This window comes from Peromyscus californicus, unplaced genomic scaffold, assembly GCF_007827085.1.
Source record: "Peromyscus californicus insignis strain IS unplaced genomic scaffold, ASM782708v3 Scaffold_23__1_contigs__length_62951481, whole genome shotgun sequence".
Taxonomy (NCBI): Eukaryota; Metazoa; Chordata; class Mammalia; order Rodentia; family Cricetidae; genus Peromyscus; species Peromyscus californicus.
This window is the reverse complement of record NW_026294534.1, coordinates 61,086,840-61,099,894: the sequence shown is the minus strand read 5'-3', so window position 1 is coordinate 61,099,894 and position 13,055 is coordinate 61,086,840. Positions and strand designations below refer to the sequence as shown.

The 13,055-nt window shown below is 65.0% G+C and overlaps 1 protein-coding gene across 6 annotated transcripts in view; it reads left to right on the top strand.

Annotated features, from left to right (window-relative positions):
- The window catches only part of Il12rb1 (interleukin 12 receptor subunit beta 1), a 24,880-nt gene extending 11,825 nt beyond the window's left edge, over positions 1-13,055 (top strand). For 4 of the 6 annotated variants that reach the window (XM_052752595.1, XM_052752594.1, XM_052752596.1 and 1 more), the window contains 16 exons: positions 516-1,350; positions 1,465-1,613; positions 3,209-3,271; positions 3,867-3,981; positions 4,439-4,608; positions 5,651-5,787; positions 6,661-6,727; positions 6,981-7,106; positions 7,363-7,956; positions 9,019-9,198; positions 9,500-9,634; positions 10,388-10,543; positions 11,016-11,150; positions 11,338-11,434; positions 11,532-11,613; positions 12,573-13,055. In XM_052752595.1, the coding sequence (XP_052608555.1) occupies positions 1,553-1,613; positions 3,209-3,271; positions 3,867-3,981; positions 4,439-4,608; positions 5,651-5,787; positions 6,661-6,727; positions 6,981-7,106; positions 7,363-7,956; positions 9,019-9,198; positions 9,500-9,634; positions 10,388-10,543; positions 11,016-11,150; positions 11,338-11,434; positions 11,532-11,613; positions 12,573-12,770 (2,316 nt within the window). In that variant the 5' untranslated portion in view covers positions 516-1,350; positions 1,465-1,552 and the 3' untranslated portion in view covers positions 12,771-13,055. The other 2 variants (XM_052752598.1, XM_052752599.1) reach the window with 2 other exon arrangements.

Sequence of the window (13,055 nt, the reverse complement as noted above, 5' to 3'; positions counted from 1 at the left end):
AAGCCCACGCTACAGTCTCCCTCGAGCTTCCTCCCTCCCTGGCAATCCTCCTGCCTCAGCCAGCCGAGCGTGCCCCTGCCCCCGCCCTCCCTCCCAGGCCGTTGGAGTCGGTCTGCTGGGGTCACAGGGCCCAGGCGGCCCCGCGCCAGGGCCGAGACACAGCTGCATTGTCCCGGAGGCTCTGACCTCAGCCTGCAGGACGCTTGACCCTGGGCCAACCGGCCAGCTGTGCTGGGGACGCAGCTCCTCCCCAAGGGGCCTCCCAAAGCACCATGAGCTCATCCACATGGCCTCAGTTTCCCCAAAAGATTATTATCTGTGTCCCTTGTCGGAGCCCTGGAAATCTGGAGACTTTTTAACTCTGTGTAGCCCAGGCTGTCCTGGAACTCAGAGATCTGCTGCCTCCGCCTCCCGAGGGCTGGGGCTAAAGGCGTGCGCCATGTGCCTGGCTCTGAGAACATCTCCAGAGAAAAGTCATGCCACTTAAAATTCTTTCTTTCTTTCCTTTGAGACAGTCTATAGAGAGCAGGATGCCCACAGATCCACGCCCAGGCTGCCCACAGATCCACAGCCAGGCTGCCCACAGATCCACGCCCAGGCTGCCCACAGATCCACGGCCAGGCTGCCCACAGATCCACACCCACGATGCCCACAGATCCACGGCCAGGATGCCCACAGATCCACGGCCAGGCTGCCCACAGATCCACGGCCAGGCTGCCCACAGATCCACACCCACGATGCCCACAGATCCACGGCCAGGATGCCCACAGATCCACGGCCAGGATGCCCACAGATCCACACCCACGATGCCCACAGATCCACGCCCACGATGCCCACAGATCCACGCCCAGGATGCCCACAGATCCACGCCCAGGATGCCCACAGATCCACACCCACGATGCCCACAGATCCACGGCCAGGATGCCCACAGATCCACGCCCAGGATGCCCACAGATCCACACCCAGGATGCCCACAGATCCACACCCAGGATGCCCACAGATCCACGCCCAGGCTGCCCACAGATCCACGGCCAGGATGCCCACAGATCCACGGCCAGGATACCCACAGATCCACGGCCAGGCTGCCCACAGATCCACGGCCAGGCTGCCCACAGATCCACACCCAGGATGCCCACAGATCCCCCGCCAGGCTGCCCACAGATCCACGCCCACGATGCCCACAGATCCACGGCCAGGATGCCCACAGATCCACGGCCAGCCCCTGTCTCAGCCTCCCAGGCACTGGGAAAAGGACTTTAAAATGTAACCCACAGGCTGGGCCTCAGTTTCTAGGCCTCTGCCTAGCTTGCAGGAAGGCCTGGGCTCCATGCCTAGCTCCCCATAAACCAGGTATGGGGGTAACACCTGGGGGGGGCGGGCGGTTGTCTTCCTGGCTTTCACTTTCCCTTTGACTGGCAGGGGAAACAGTGGGTTTTTCTTTCTTTTCTTTTCCCCCCTTCTCAGCGTCAGCGTGTTCCGGGGCGGGGACAGGGTGGCTGGCCCCTTTGGCAGTGCAGAAGCTCCTGGAGCCCCACGGCTCCCCGTGGACCTGATGGGGCTGCGGGGGACCAGCCTGCACATCCTCATCTTCCTCCCGCTTTGCCGGCTGAGTGGTGAGTCCTGCCTCCCCAGTGCTCTTCCCACATCTCCCGGGTAGGCAGGGGGTCTGAGGAGAGCTGCAGGCCCAGGTCCAGGGCGAGCGCCGTCTGTCAGACGGGGTCTCCTTGGCCATGGTCGCAGGGGGGGGTCTGACTGGTCTGATTTTTCTCCTCTGCTGAGGGGCCTGGCCGTTCCCATTTCCCATCTTTTTAAATAAGAACAGCTTAAGGCCTCGCAGGCAGGCACATGTGAGGTCGCATGCTCTACCCACAGCCCACGGCACACGCACAGCCCACAGCACGCGCACAGCCCACAGCACACCCACAGCACACAGCACACAGCACACGCACAGCCCACGGCACGCGCACAGCCCACAGCACACCCACAGCCCACAGCACACAGCACACGCACAGCCCACAGCACGCGCACAGCCCACGGCACGCGCACAGCCCACAGCACACCCACAGCCCACAGCACACAGCACACGCACAGCACACAGCACACGCACAGCCCACAGCACGCGCACAGCCCACAGCACGCGCACAGCCCACAGCACACAGCACACGCACAGCCCACAGCACACAGCACACGCACAGCCCACAGCACGCGCACAGCCCACAGCACGCGCACAGCCCACGGCACGCGCACAGCCCACGGCACGCGCACAGCCCACAGCCCACAGCACGCGCACAGCCCACAGCACGCGCACAGCCCACAGCACACACACTTACATGGGGTCTGTACAGGCAGGCTCTCAGGACACCTGTCATGGCTGCTGTGTGACTCTGGGCACATTCTATGCCTCTCTGTGCCTCTGCATTCCTTAGGCCAGAGATCTGCAGCTTGTTGGTCCTCCATTTCAGCTTGATGGAGGGAACAACGGGTGACGGTGGTCAGAACTTCACACCAAAGGGCCGCAGGCCTTCGGGGACCCCATGTGCTGAGACTCACAGCGAGAGGCAGGGACCCCAGATTCCTATGGGGACAGCATGGCCGGGAAGGATGGCTTCAGCTGCAGGGCTGGGGTCACCAGAGAGAACAGGACGGATGAGGAGCGTGCCCGTCACCTCAGAATGCAGGAGGCTCCCAGGGTGGGGCAGATCCTCGCCTGTCGTGTCCTACACTCTCACGCAGGGCAGACCCCGGGGCCCAAGCACCACAGTGAATCTGCTCACAGGGCAGCACCATCTCGGGGGGGGGGGGGACTGTCCCCAGTCCCCACTGCCAGCAGCCAGGTGCACTCACCGGGTGCCCCAACCTCCCCTGCCACCGGGTGCTCTAGGGCAGCACTGTCCCGTCTGTCCCCGTCCCATGCTGTGCGCCCTGGAGCCACAGGGACCCGAGGGGCTTAGAATCTGCGGTAGTGAGAGGGGTGAGGGCCGAGGAGCGGACAGACAGACGGCCCCACGGACGGGTGGATAGATGTGTGCTGGGTGGGTGGGGAGATGGAGGGCGGGGTGGGCTGGGGGGGTAAGGGTGCGTGGGGGTTGGCGAGTTGGGGGTCTGCGACTGGAAAGGAGGTAGGCAGGCTGCTGCCCACCCCGCGCCCTCCCCAGGCTCACACGTCCGGCTGTGCTGTGACACCCCGTCGTTTTCTCTTGTCTTTCAGCCTCCTGCAGAGCTGGCAGCTGCTGCTTTGAGAAGCTGCCGCTGCCCCCAGATGGAGCCTCAGGTCTGGCACAGCCCCGCCAGGCTGAGAGCCACACCAGGCTCTGCCCATCTTGTCCCCACGTGTATTTCCATGTCCTGCTGCCAGGCAGTCCCCAGGCCCCGCACAGCCGCCCCTGCCTGTCCCTTCCAGGCACTGCCCTGAGCACAGGTCCCCTCAACCCCTCTCCTTTGGGCCTGGCCACAGGGTTTAAGTCCCTGTTATTCACGTGGCCCAGCGTTTGGGAAATCACCTGCTATGCGTTCTCACTCTGTGGGACATTTTTATTTATTAACAAATTTCACAAAAGGAACCAAATAGAGACGCTCCAAATCCACTGCTTAAAAAAATTCCAGGGCGCCGGGTGGTGGTGGCGCACGCCTTTAATCCCAGCACTCGGGAGGCAGAGGCAGTCGGATCTCTGTGAGTTTGAGGCCAGCCTGGTCTACAGAGTGAGTTCCAGGAAAGCCGCAAAGCTACACAGAGAAACCCTGTCTCAGGAAAAAAAAAAAAAATCCAGGGCAAACAGGGAGGCAGGACGAGGGCAAGGGATGCTGGGCATGCGGGGTGCTGTCTGCTGGGAGAACCCCACTTCTCAGACTTCCATAATCTCTCTCAGGCTCCTTGTCAGGACCCAGGAACTTGAGCTGCTACAGGGTTTCCGGAGCCGAGTATGAATGCTCCTGGCAGTATGACGGCTCTGAGGACAATGTCACTCACTTCCTGAGGTGCTGGTGAGGACCCATCCCCCCAACCTCACATGTCCCCCAGATCCCCACAGCCAAGATCTGCATGTGAGCTCATGATTAACGTGATTCCTGCCAATCTTTGTCATGTAAGATGGTTAGAGAAACAGCGTGTCACTACAAGGGGTGGAGAGAGAGAGCATGTCACTACAAGGGGTGGAGAGAGAGCATGTTGTTTTCTAGTCTTTTTTTTTTCCCCTTTTGGTTTTTAGAGACAGGCTTTCTCTGTGTACCCCTGGCTGTCCTGGATCTCACTCTGTAGATCACGCTGGCCTGGAACTCACAGAGATCCACCTGCCTCTGCCTCCCGGGTGCTGAGATTAAGCAATGCCCGACTCATTTTCTGGTCTTTCTTCATTCTCACACTCCCTTTACGGTTCTCTTGCCATCCCCTCACCCCCACCCGCCCACCCACTCCTCTGACTCATCACTGACTCTCCTGCAGCTTTGGAAGTGGGCGATGCTGCTACTTCCCTGCAGGCCGGTCCAGGGCTGTGCAGTTCTCCGAGCAGGCTGGTGTCCCTGTGCTGTCCAATGTCACGTTCTGGGTGGAGTCTCGGCTCGGCAACCGGACCCTGAAGTCTCTGGCGATATCCCTGTACCTGTTCCACTGGAGTGAGCTCTCTGTCTTACCTGTCCCTCCGTCACCCCAGGTCTAGGACATAGCCCTGTGACACAAGGTGCTCCAGGCAGCACTGTGTCTTGCTGCGTGGGAATACCCCGGCGCTGGGCTCCTCTGCTCCCCACAGTCCTGTGAGCCCCCCTGGGAACCGTGTTTTCATGACTCAGCGTATCTCTGACAGAGTCCTGTACTGGGTGTTCGTGCGTGTGTGAGGATGTGGGTTGTGGGCAGGTTCAGGGACGGATGTGGGCAGGCTAGTGAGGGGGGACTGAGCACCCTTCCACTGGAGTGAACTCCCAGATGCAGACAATTAACCAGGGCAGAAAGAGGTTCACTTGTCAGTGGGAACATATTCCAGCAAGATGTTTGTTTCAGGGGGATGGATAAGGCTGAGGATGGGACCGGGATTTTCCTCATACTCTACCTGGAGCCACACCCCAGCCCCTCACTGGGGGATTTTAGGCAGGGCCTCCACCTCTTATCATGCCCCCAGTGTTTTGTTCTCTGAGGCTTATTTATTTATTTTTTACATGTGTGTATGTTTTGCCTGCATGTCTGGTGCCCAGCGAGGTCAGAAGAGGGTGCTGGATCCTCTGGAGCTGCAGTTACAGACAGTTGTGAGCTGCCATGTGGGTGCTGGGAACCGAAGCTGGGTTCTCCCAGGTGCTCTTAAGCTCCGAGTCATCTCTCCAGCCCCTTAATACAATACATAAGTCAGCAGGAAGACAAGAGCCTAGCATGCGCGGAGCCCTAAGATTTTGTCCCATCACCCCATAAATCAGTCATGGGGGTGCTCGCTTGTCACGCCTGCTCTTGGGAGGCAGGAGGATCATGAGCTCAAGGCCAGCCTCAGCTACAAGAGACCCTGACTGGATAAACAAAAACAAAAGCTGAGACAAGACCCCTGTCCCCTAACTCGGTACAGAATGCCGGCCTCAGCTAGGTGTGCAGGGTCCCTCAGCAGGGCACCGCCACGGCTGGTACCGGGCAAACTTTCTGATTTGCGCTCAAGTCAGGGGCATGTCTCCCCCCCAGCCAAGGTCAGCCCTCCCCTGGGAGACATCAAAGTGTCTCGTTCAGACGGCCAGTTACGCCTGGATTGGAATGTTTCCGATGAGGTCCAGGCTGAGGTGCAGTTCAGACGCCGGACGCCCACCACAAATTGGACATTGGTGAGTGTGTTGCCCAGGTCAAAGGTCACCTTAGCACCATCAATATCACCCAGCTGGGGTCTGCATCCCCAGAGCTGGTGGTTCTGCCTTCCCACTCCCTTCCAGTCCTGGGATCTGGCGGTGGCCTCCCTGCTGGAGCACCCCCCCCCCCACAGTCCTGGGATCTGGTGGTGGCCTCCCTGCTGGAGCACCCCCCCCCCCCACAGTCCTGGGATCTGGTGGTGGCCTCCCTGCTGGAGCATCCCCCCCACAGTCCTGGGATCTGGTGGTGGCCTCCCTGCTGGAGCACACCCCCCCCCACAGTCCTGGGATCTGGTGGTGGCCTCCCTGCTGGAGCACCCCCCCCACAGTCCTGGGATCTGGCGGTGGCCTCCCTGCTGGAGCACACCCCCCAGTCCTGGGATCTGGCGGTGGCCTCCCTGCTGGAGCACACCCCCCAGTCCTGGGATCTGGTGGTGGCCTCCCTGCTGGAGCACCCCCCCCACAGTCCTGGGATCTGACGGTGGCCTCCCTGCTGGAGCACACCCCCCAGTCCTGGGATCTGGTGGTGGCCTCCCTGCTGGAGCACACCCCCCAGTCCTGGGATCTGGCGGTGGCCTCCCTGCTGGAGCACACCCCCCACAGTCCTCAGATCTGGTGGTGGCCTCCCTGCTGGAGCACACCCCCCCAGTCCTGGGATCTGGTGGTGGCCTCCCTGCTGGAGCACCCCCCCCCAGTCCTGGGATCTGGTGGTGGCCTCCCTGCTGGAGCACCCCCCACACACACACAGTCCTCAGATCTGATGGTGGCCTCCCTGCTGGAGCACCCCTCCCCAGCTCATTTCTGGGTCACAAAGTTAAAACCAGTCATACACCCAATCTCTTTCTCTTTTAGGGTGACTGTGGACCCCAGAATAACTCTGGCTTAGGTGTGATTGAGGACATTCATGGCAGCAGTTCTGGTAAGCATTAATGAATCTCCTACTGTATGCAGGGCTCATAGCCTGCCCTGTGGCTCATTGTGGGTTTATTCCTATTCTGTAATCCACAGAGTGAGGTGTAAAAGAACCAGGGTCGTGGTGGGGGTGGGGGTGGGGGTGGGGGCAGGGCTCCAGCAAAGGAGCAGAGGCGGCCAGAGGGGCCGGGGACAGTGGAGCACGCAGTTGGTCAGCCCCAGTTTGCCCACGCTGTGACCCATACCCTGCCTCTCCCCAGAGTCCTGCCTCTGCCCTTCGGAGAGCATGGCCCAGGAATTCCAGATACGGCGGCGGCAGCGGCTCTCCTCGGGGGCCCCTGGGGGTCCCTGGAGCAGCTGGAGCAGCTCTGTGTGTGTTCCACCTGGTGAGAGGCCCTGGGTTACAAGCACCAGGAAAGGGTCCACAGAGCCATGTGGGACGGTACATGTCAATCATCCCAACGCCAGGAAAGCTGAGGCAGGAGGATTGTGGTTTTGAGGTCAGCCTGGGCTCCATAGCCCGACCCTCTCAAAAGGAACAAAGGATGTGGAAGCAAGTTTCAGACTTCAGGCACAGGAGGGCGGGAGGAGGGCGGCCACCCCGTCCTTCCTGTTTCTGGGACTGTCTCCCTCTCCTTGCAGAACCCTTTCCCCAGCCTGAGGTCAAGTTCCTGGTGGAGCCCCTGGGCCAAGGTGGAAGGCGGAATCTGACCATGCAGGCGCAGGTGACCGGGCCAGCCTGGGCTGTGGTTGGCCGGGGCAGAGGAGAGCGGGCGTGGCAGAGGCCACAGGTTTTGGGGTCAACTCGAGGTTGGCTGGGCATGGTGGCCAGCAGCTGTCACCACAGCACAGGGGAGGTGGCCGCAGGAGGGGGAGGCATTCAAGGTCTCTGTCAGTACGGGAGCTGTGGAGGCGGTGTGAGCGGGGAGGGCGCGCCCCTGGCGTCCCGGGCTCTCCAGGCTGAGTCCCGGTCCCCATGCCCGTCTCCTGCTCTGCAGGCCGCGCAGCCCGCTGTCCCCGAGGGTTGCCGGGGAGTCGGGCCTGGTGCGCAGGCGCAGCACTTGGTGCGCGTGCACATGCTGTCTTGCACGTGTCAGAGGAAGACCTCGAAGACCGTGTCCCTGGGCAAGCCGCTGAAGCTCTCCGGGGCCGCCTACGACCTGGTAGTGGTCACCAAGACTCGCTTCGGCCTCAGCCCCAGCCAGACGTGGCACCTTCCTGCCCAAAATGTCTCAGGTGCCAGGGCCCGGGGGCGGGGGCACGGGTTCGATCCTGCACACCCAGCACGTGCGAGGCCCCGCTCCTCACACACACACAGTGAGGCTAAGACGGCGTCGGAGAATTCAGTCGTCGGTGCATCTTAATCTGACTGGGCGCAGAGCCGGCCCCAGCCCCGGGGTCCGACGGCCTCCGGGCCCCGTGGGAGCTGCAGGTGCCTGGCCGTGTCCCCCACCCCCCACCCCCCACCCCCCACCGCAGGAGGATGGGAAGTGTTACTGTGCCCTTTGAGGCTGGCCTGGAGTCAGGCTGCTGCCTCGGCCTCCCAGGTGCCGCGGTGACAGGTTCGTGTTGCACGGTCCCCTGTGCAGTTTCCCGAGTTTCTTTCCCGAGAAAGCTCACCGTTTGGTGCGGGCACAGTTGCCGGGGTGTGTGCGTGGAGGACAGGGCCCGGGGATCGAACCCAGGCTGCCAGGCCGGCAGCCGTGGCCATCACCTGCTTTGCCATCTTGGCAGCCCCTGAAGTATTATCTACCGAAAGGGAGACCCACGGCTGGGCACAGTGGCGCGTAACCGTGACCCCAGCACTCAGGAGCAGAGGCAGGGGGATTCCAAGCTCCGGGTCTCACAGCAGCACCTTCGGCCTCGCACCCGGCGCCCTGGCCAAGGAGCCCGCGGCCGGGCTGGAGCGCACAGGCCTGTTGGTGCTGGCCTGGCCGAGTCCGGGCGTTGGTGGGGACACACGGCCGGCCACGGGCCTCAGCCCAGTGTGTGAAACAGGGCGGCGGCGGCGCTCGCCTTTAGTTCCAGCACTCGGTGGGCAGAGGCAGGGGGATCTCTGTGAGTTCAAGGCCAGCCTGGGCTACAGAGCAGTTCCAGGACAGCCAGGGCGACAGAGAGACCCTGTCTCGAAACAAAAGCAAGAGCGAAGAGCAGAGCCCCATTTGTAAACAGGGGCTCCTGCAAGTACCGGCCTGGCATACAGCTGGCGCTCAGTAAATGCCGGGGACTCCTCGGAGCTGGAGGCCGAGTGTGGGTGTGCGTTGTCGCTGACGCGCCGGCGGCCCTTGTCACACTCAGAGCTCCCCCCCGGGATGAGGACCCCGAATGTCAGCGTGGGAGACGACGGGACATCCGTGCACTGGGCGGCCCAGGCCCCCGGCACCGCCTACTGCGTGGAGCGGCAGGCCCTGGGCCCGGGCAGGAGCCACGCCCACTGCGCCCTGATTGGGCCGGCCGCCGGGGGCCCGGCCGCCACGGGTAGGTCACTCCGCAGACTGGCGGTCACGCCCGGGGTCAAGAGTCTCACGTCCTGCGGAGATTTAAACACCCGCTCGCCAGGGAGGGTGGCGAGTCCATGGGGTCGGAGAAGGAGCGGATGATCCCGTCTTATCCTGAGACCTCCGCCCCGAGCTGAACTCCTCCGCAGTGCAGAGGCTGGAGGGACGGGATGAGGGGTCCAGGAGAAGAGGCTGAGGCTTTGAGGCATGAGTAGGAGCTTTCTAGGCACACTGACAGTGCAGGGCGGTGGACTCAGCGCCCGCTCTGCTGGTCCCTCCAGTGACGCACAGCTGGAGCTCAGGGCCCGGCCTGCACCAGGAGGGCTGTTACCACGTCGCTGTCTTCGCCTCCAAGAACCCAGAGAAGCCGTTGCTGTGGTCCACGGTGCTGTCCGGTTACTACTTCGGGGGTAACAGTGAGTAACTGGTCTGTGGGTTTGAGTGTCTGTCACCTGACACGCGGGCAGAGTCAGGGCTGTGGGCGGGGCCGGGGCTGTGGGCGGGGCCGGGGCTGTGGGCAGAATCAGGGCTGTGGGCGGGGCCGGGGCTGTGGGCGGAGCCGGGGCTGTGGGCAAAATCAGGGCTGTGGGCGGGGCTGTGGGCAGAATCAGGGCTGTGGGCGGGGCCGGGGCTGTGGGCGGAGTCGGGGCTGTGGGCGGGGCCGGAACTGTGGGCGGGGCCCGGGCTGTGGGCGGAATCAGGGTTGTGGGCGGAGCCAGAGCTGTGGTCAGAGCCGAGGCTGTGGGCGGAACTGGGACTGTGGGCGGAGCCGAGGCTGTGGGTGGAGCTGGGGCTGTGGGCGGAGCCGGGGCTGTGGGAGGAGCTGGGGCTGTGGGCGGAGCCGGGGCTGTGGGAGGACCAGGGCTGTGGGCGGAGCCGTGACTGTGGGCGGAATCAGGTCTGTGGGCGGAGCCAGGGCTGTGGGCGGAATTGGGGGCTGTGGGCGGTCAAAATGCTTGTGCTATGGTTGGAGCTAGGTCAGTGGGTGTGGCCTAGGCTATATGGAGAACCCAGTGCGGGCGTTAGGAAGGTGGGCGGAGCCCGGGCAGTGGGTGGGGCCTGGACGGTGGCTATCGTGGTAGGCGTGTCTATGTGTGGTCGTGGTGGGCGGGGCCGCGGTGGGCGGGGCCTTCCCGCCAGCAGCCCCGCAGCTGACGGGTTTTGTGCAGCTTCGGTGGCCGGGACCCCGCGCCAAGTGTCGGTGAGGAAGCGCAGCGGGGACTCGGTGTCCGTGGAGTGGACGCCGTCCCCGCTGGGCGGCTGCCCGGGGGTCCTGACTGGATACGTCGTGCGCTGCGAGGCTGAGGACGGCGAGTGGGCGTCAGGTGCGGCGGGGCCGTGGGCGGGGCCGCGGGGCGGTGGGCGGGGCAGCGGCCGGTGAGGGCGGTTCATCCACGCGCTCCCGTGGTTTGCACGCTGTAGTCACGCACTGACTGGGTACTGTGTGTGAGGGCGTGGTGTCCGCACGCGTGGGCCAGGGCACAGCTGGCGGGCGGGCCCTGGGGTCGAACTCCCGTCCCGGAGGACCACCGCCTGCCTGGCGCTCGACTTCCTGAGTCTCACTCCGTAGTCCAGGCTGTCCTCAGACTTGGAGCAATCCTCCTGTCTCGGCCTCCCGAGGACCTGCATCCTGTGCTTGCCTCTTTCTGCCTCTCACATCCCGTCATGAGTGTCCGCGCACGGGTGTGCCCGACACAGGGCCGGGGGCTGGAGCCCTGAGCTGCCCGGGGGTGCCGGGAACCGACCCGGGGCTGAGCCCACGGTCCCGGGACGACCCTAACCCACGTCCCCCCGCAGAGTGGCTCGTGCCGCCCGCGGAGACGCGAGTGACCCTCCGGGGACTGCGCGGCGGCGGCGCGTACAGGGTGCAGGTGCGGGCGGACACGGCGCGGCTCCCGGGCGCCTGGAGCCCCGCGCAGCGCTTCCCGCTCGGTGAGTGCGGCCGAGGTGCTCCCGCCCGCCTCCCCGCCCGAAAATTGGGCCCCACGTGTCAAACTCCTATTCATCCTGCAAAACCAAGCGTACAGTCCCTTCCCAGGCGCTGTCCCCGCTGACCCCAGGGACCCCGCGGGGTGGGGAGGAGGGCGGGCGCCGCTCAACCCGAGCCGTCCGCCCGCAGAGGCGCGGATGTCCCGGCTGGCCATCGTTTTTGCGTCCCTGGGGAGCTTCGCCAGTGTCCTCCTCGTGGGCGGCCTCGGATACGTGGGCTTGAACAGGTACGCTCGCCCTCCCCCGCCGTGACCGGCCCCGCGGGCGGGCACCGGCTGGAAGGGCGGGAGGACCCCGGCCCTGACCTGCCGCCTTCGCTCCCAGGGCCGCCTGGCGCTTGTGCCCACCCCTGCCCACGCCCTGTGCCAGCACGGCCGTGGAGCTCCCGGGCAGCCAGGGCAAGCAGGTAAAGGATCCTCCCCGCCTCGGACTGGAGGGTGCGGACGGCGGTGGCCGTCCAGCTCGGCCCGCCCGGCCCGGGGGCTCCGGCCTCCGCACCGGCCGACGCCCAGGTCCGGGCCAGCTCCGACTGGTCCGTCCAAAGATGGTCACGCGGGCTGGGGACAGGGACGACTCCTGAGAACCCGACCATCTGGCCAGGGGCGAGGCTCTGCCCACCTACCCGCGTCACTCACGCCTGGCCCCGCCCACACAGTCACCCTGTCCTGGCCCCGCCCACACAAGTCGCCCTGTCCTGACCCCGCCCACACAGGTCACCCTGTCCTGGCCCCGCCCACACAGTCACCCTGTCCTGGCCCCGCCCACACAAGTCGCCCTGTCCTGACCCCGCCCACACAGTCACCCTGTCCTGGCCCCGCCCACACAAGTCGCCCTGTCCTGACCCCGCCCACACAAGTCACCCTGTCCTGGCCCCGCCCACACAGTCACCCTGTCCTGGCCCCGCCCACACAGTCACCCTGTCCTGGCCCCGCCCACACAAGTCGCCCTGTCCTGACCCCGCCCACACAAGTCACCCTGTCCTGGCCCCGCCCACACAAGTCGCCCTGTCCTGGCCCCGCCCACACAGTCACCCTGTCCTGGCCCCGCCCACACAAGTCATCCTGTCCCGGAACCGCCCACACAGTCACCCTGTCCTGGCCCCGCCCACACATCCGGATTTATTCTGTCCTGCTCCCTCACTCTGTCCTGGCCCCGCCCACACGTCCAGCTTCGCTGTCCTGGCCCCGCCCACGCCCGGCTTCACTCTGTCCTGCCCCCTCAGTGTCCTGGCCCCGCCCACACGTCCAGCTTCGCTGTCCTGGCCCCGCCCACGTCCGGCTTCACTCTGCCCTGCCCCCTCAGTGTCCTGGCCCCGCCCACAGCCCGACCCGACCCCGCCCACAGCCTGGCTGTGCCCCTTTCCAGGCCTGGCAGTGGCGCGGCCCCGCGGACTTCCCGGAGGTGGTGTGCCCGCGAGAGACGCTGGTGGTGGAGGAGGCCCGGGACTCGGACGACGCCGCTGCCGTCCCGGAGGCCGGGGGGCCGGGACTGCCGAGGCCGCAGAGGGCGAGCGGCTCACCGGAGGCCGCCCGGCGCCCGCAGGGTGCGACCCAGGCTGCGTGACGGCGCCCTCCCACCAGCCGCAGGCCTCTCCGGGGAGCCCCGAAACCGCCCACGGGGGGACACCGGGCTGAGGGGGCCTAGAAACCGCCCACGGGGGCCGTCAGGCGGAGAGGCGCGCTCGGGGCCGGGGCGCTGGACGGCGTCTGTGTCTAGAGCCCCGACGCAGGCGCCCGGGGCGGCAGGCCCAGGTCGGGGCGGTCGCACAGCCGGGCGGCGCGGAGCACTGACACTGAATAAACGCGACCGACAGCCGGACGGGCCTGTGACCGCCGGCGCGCACGGTGA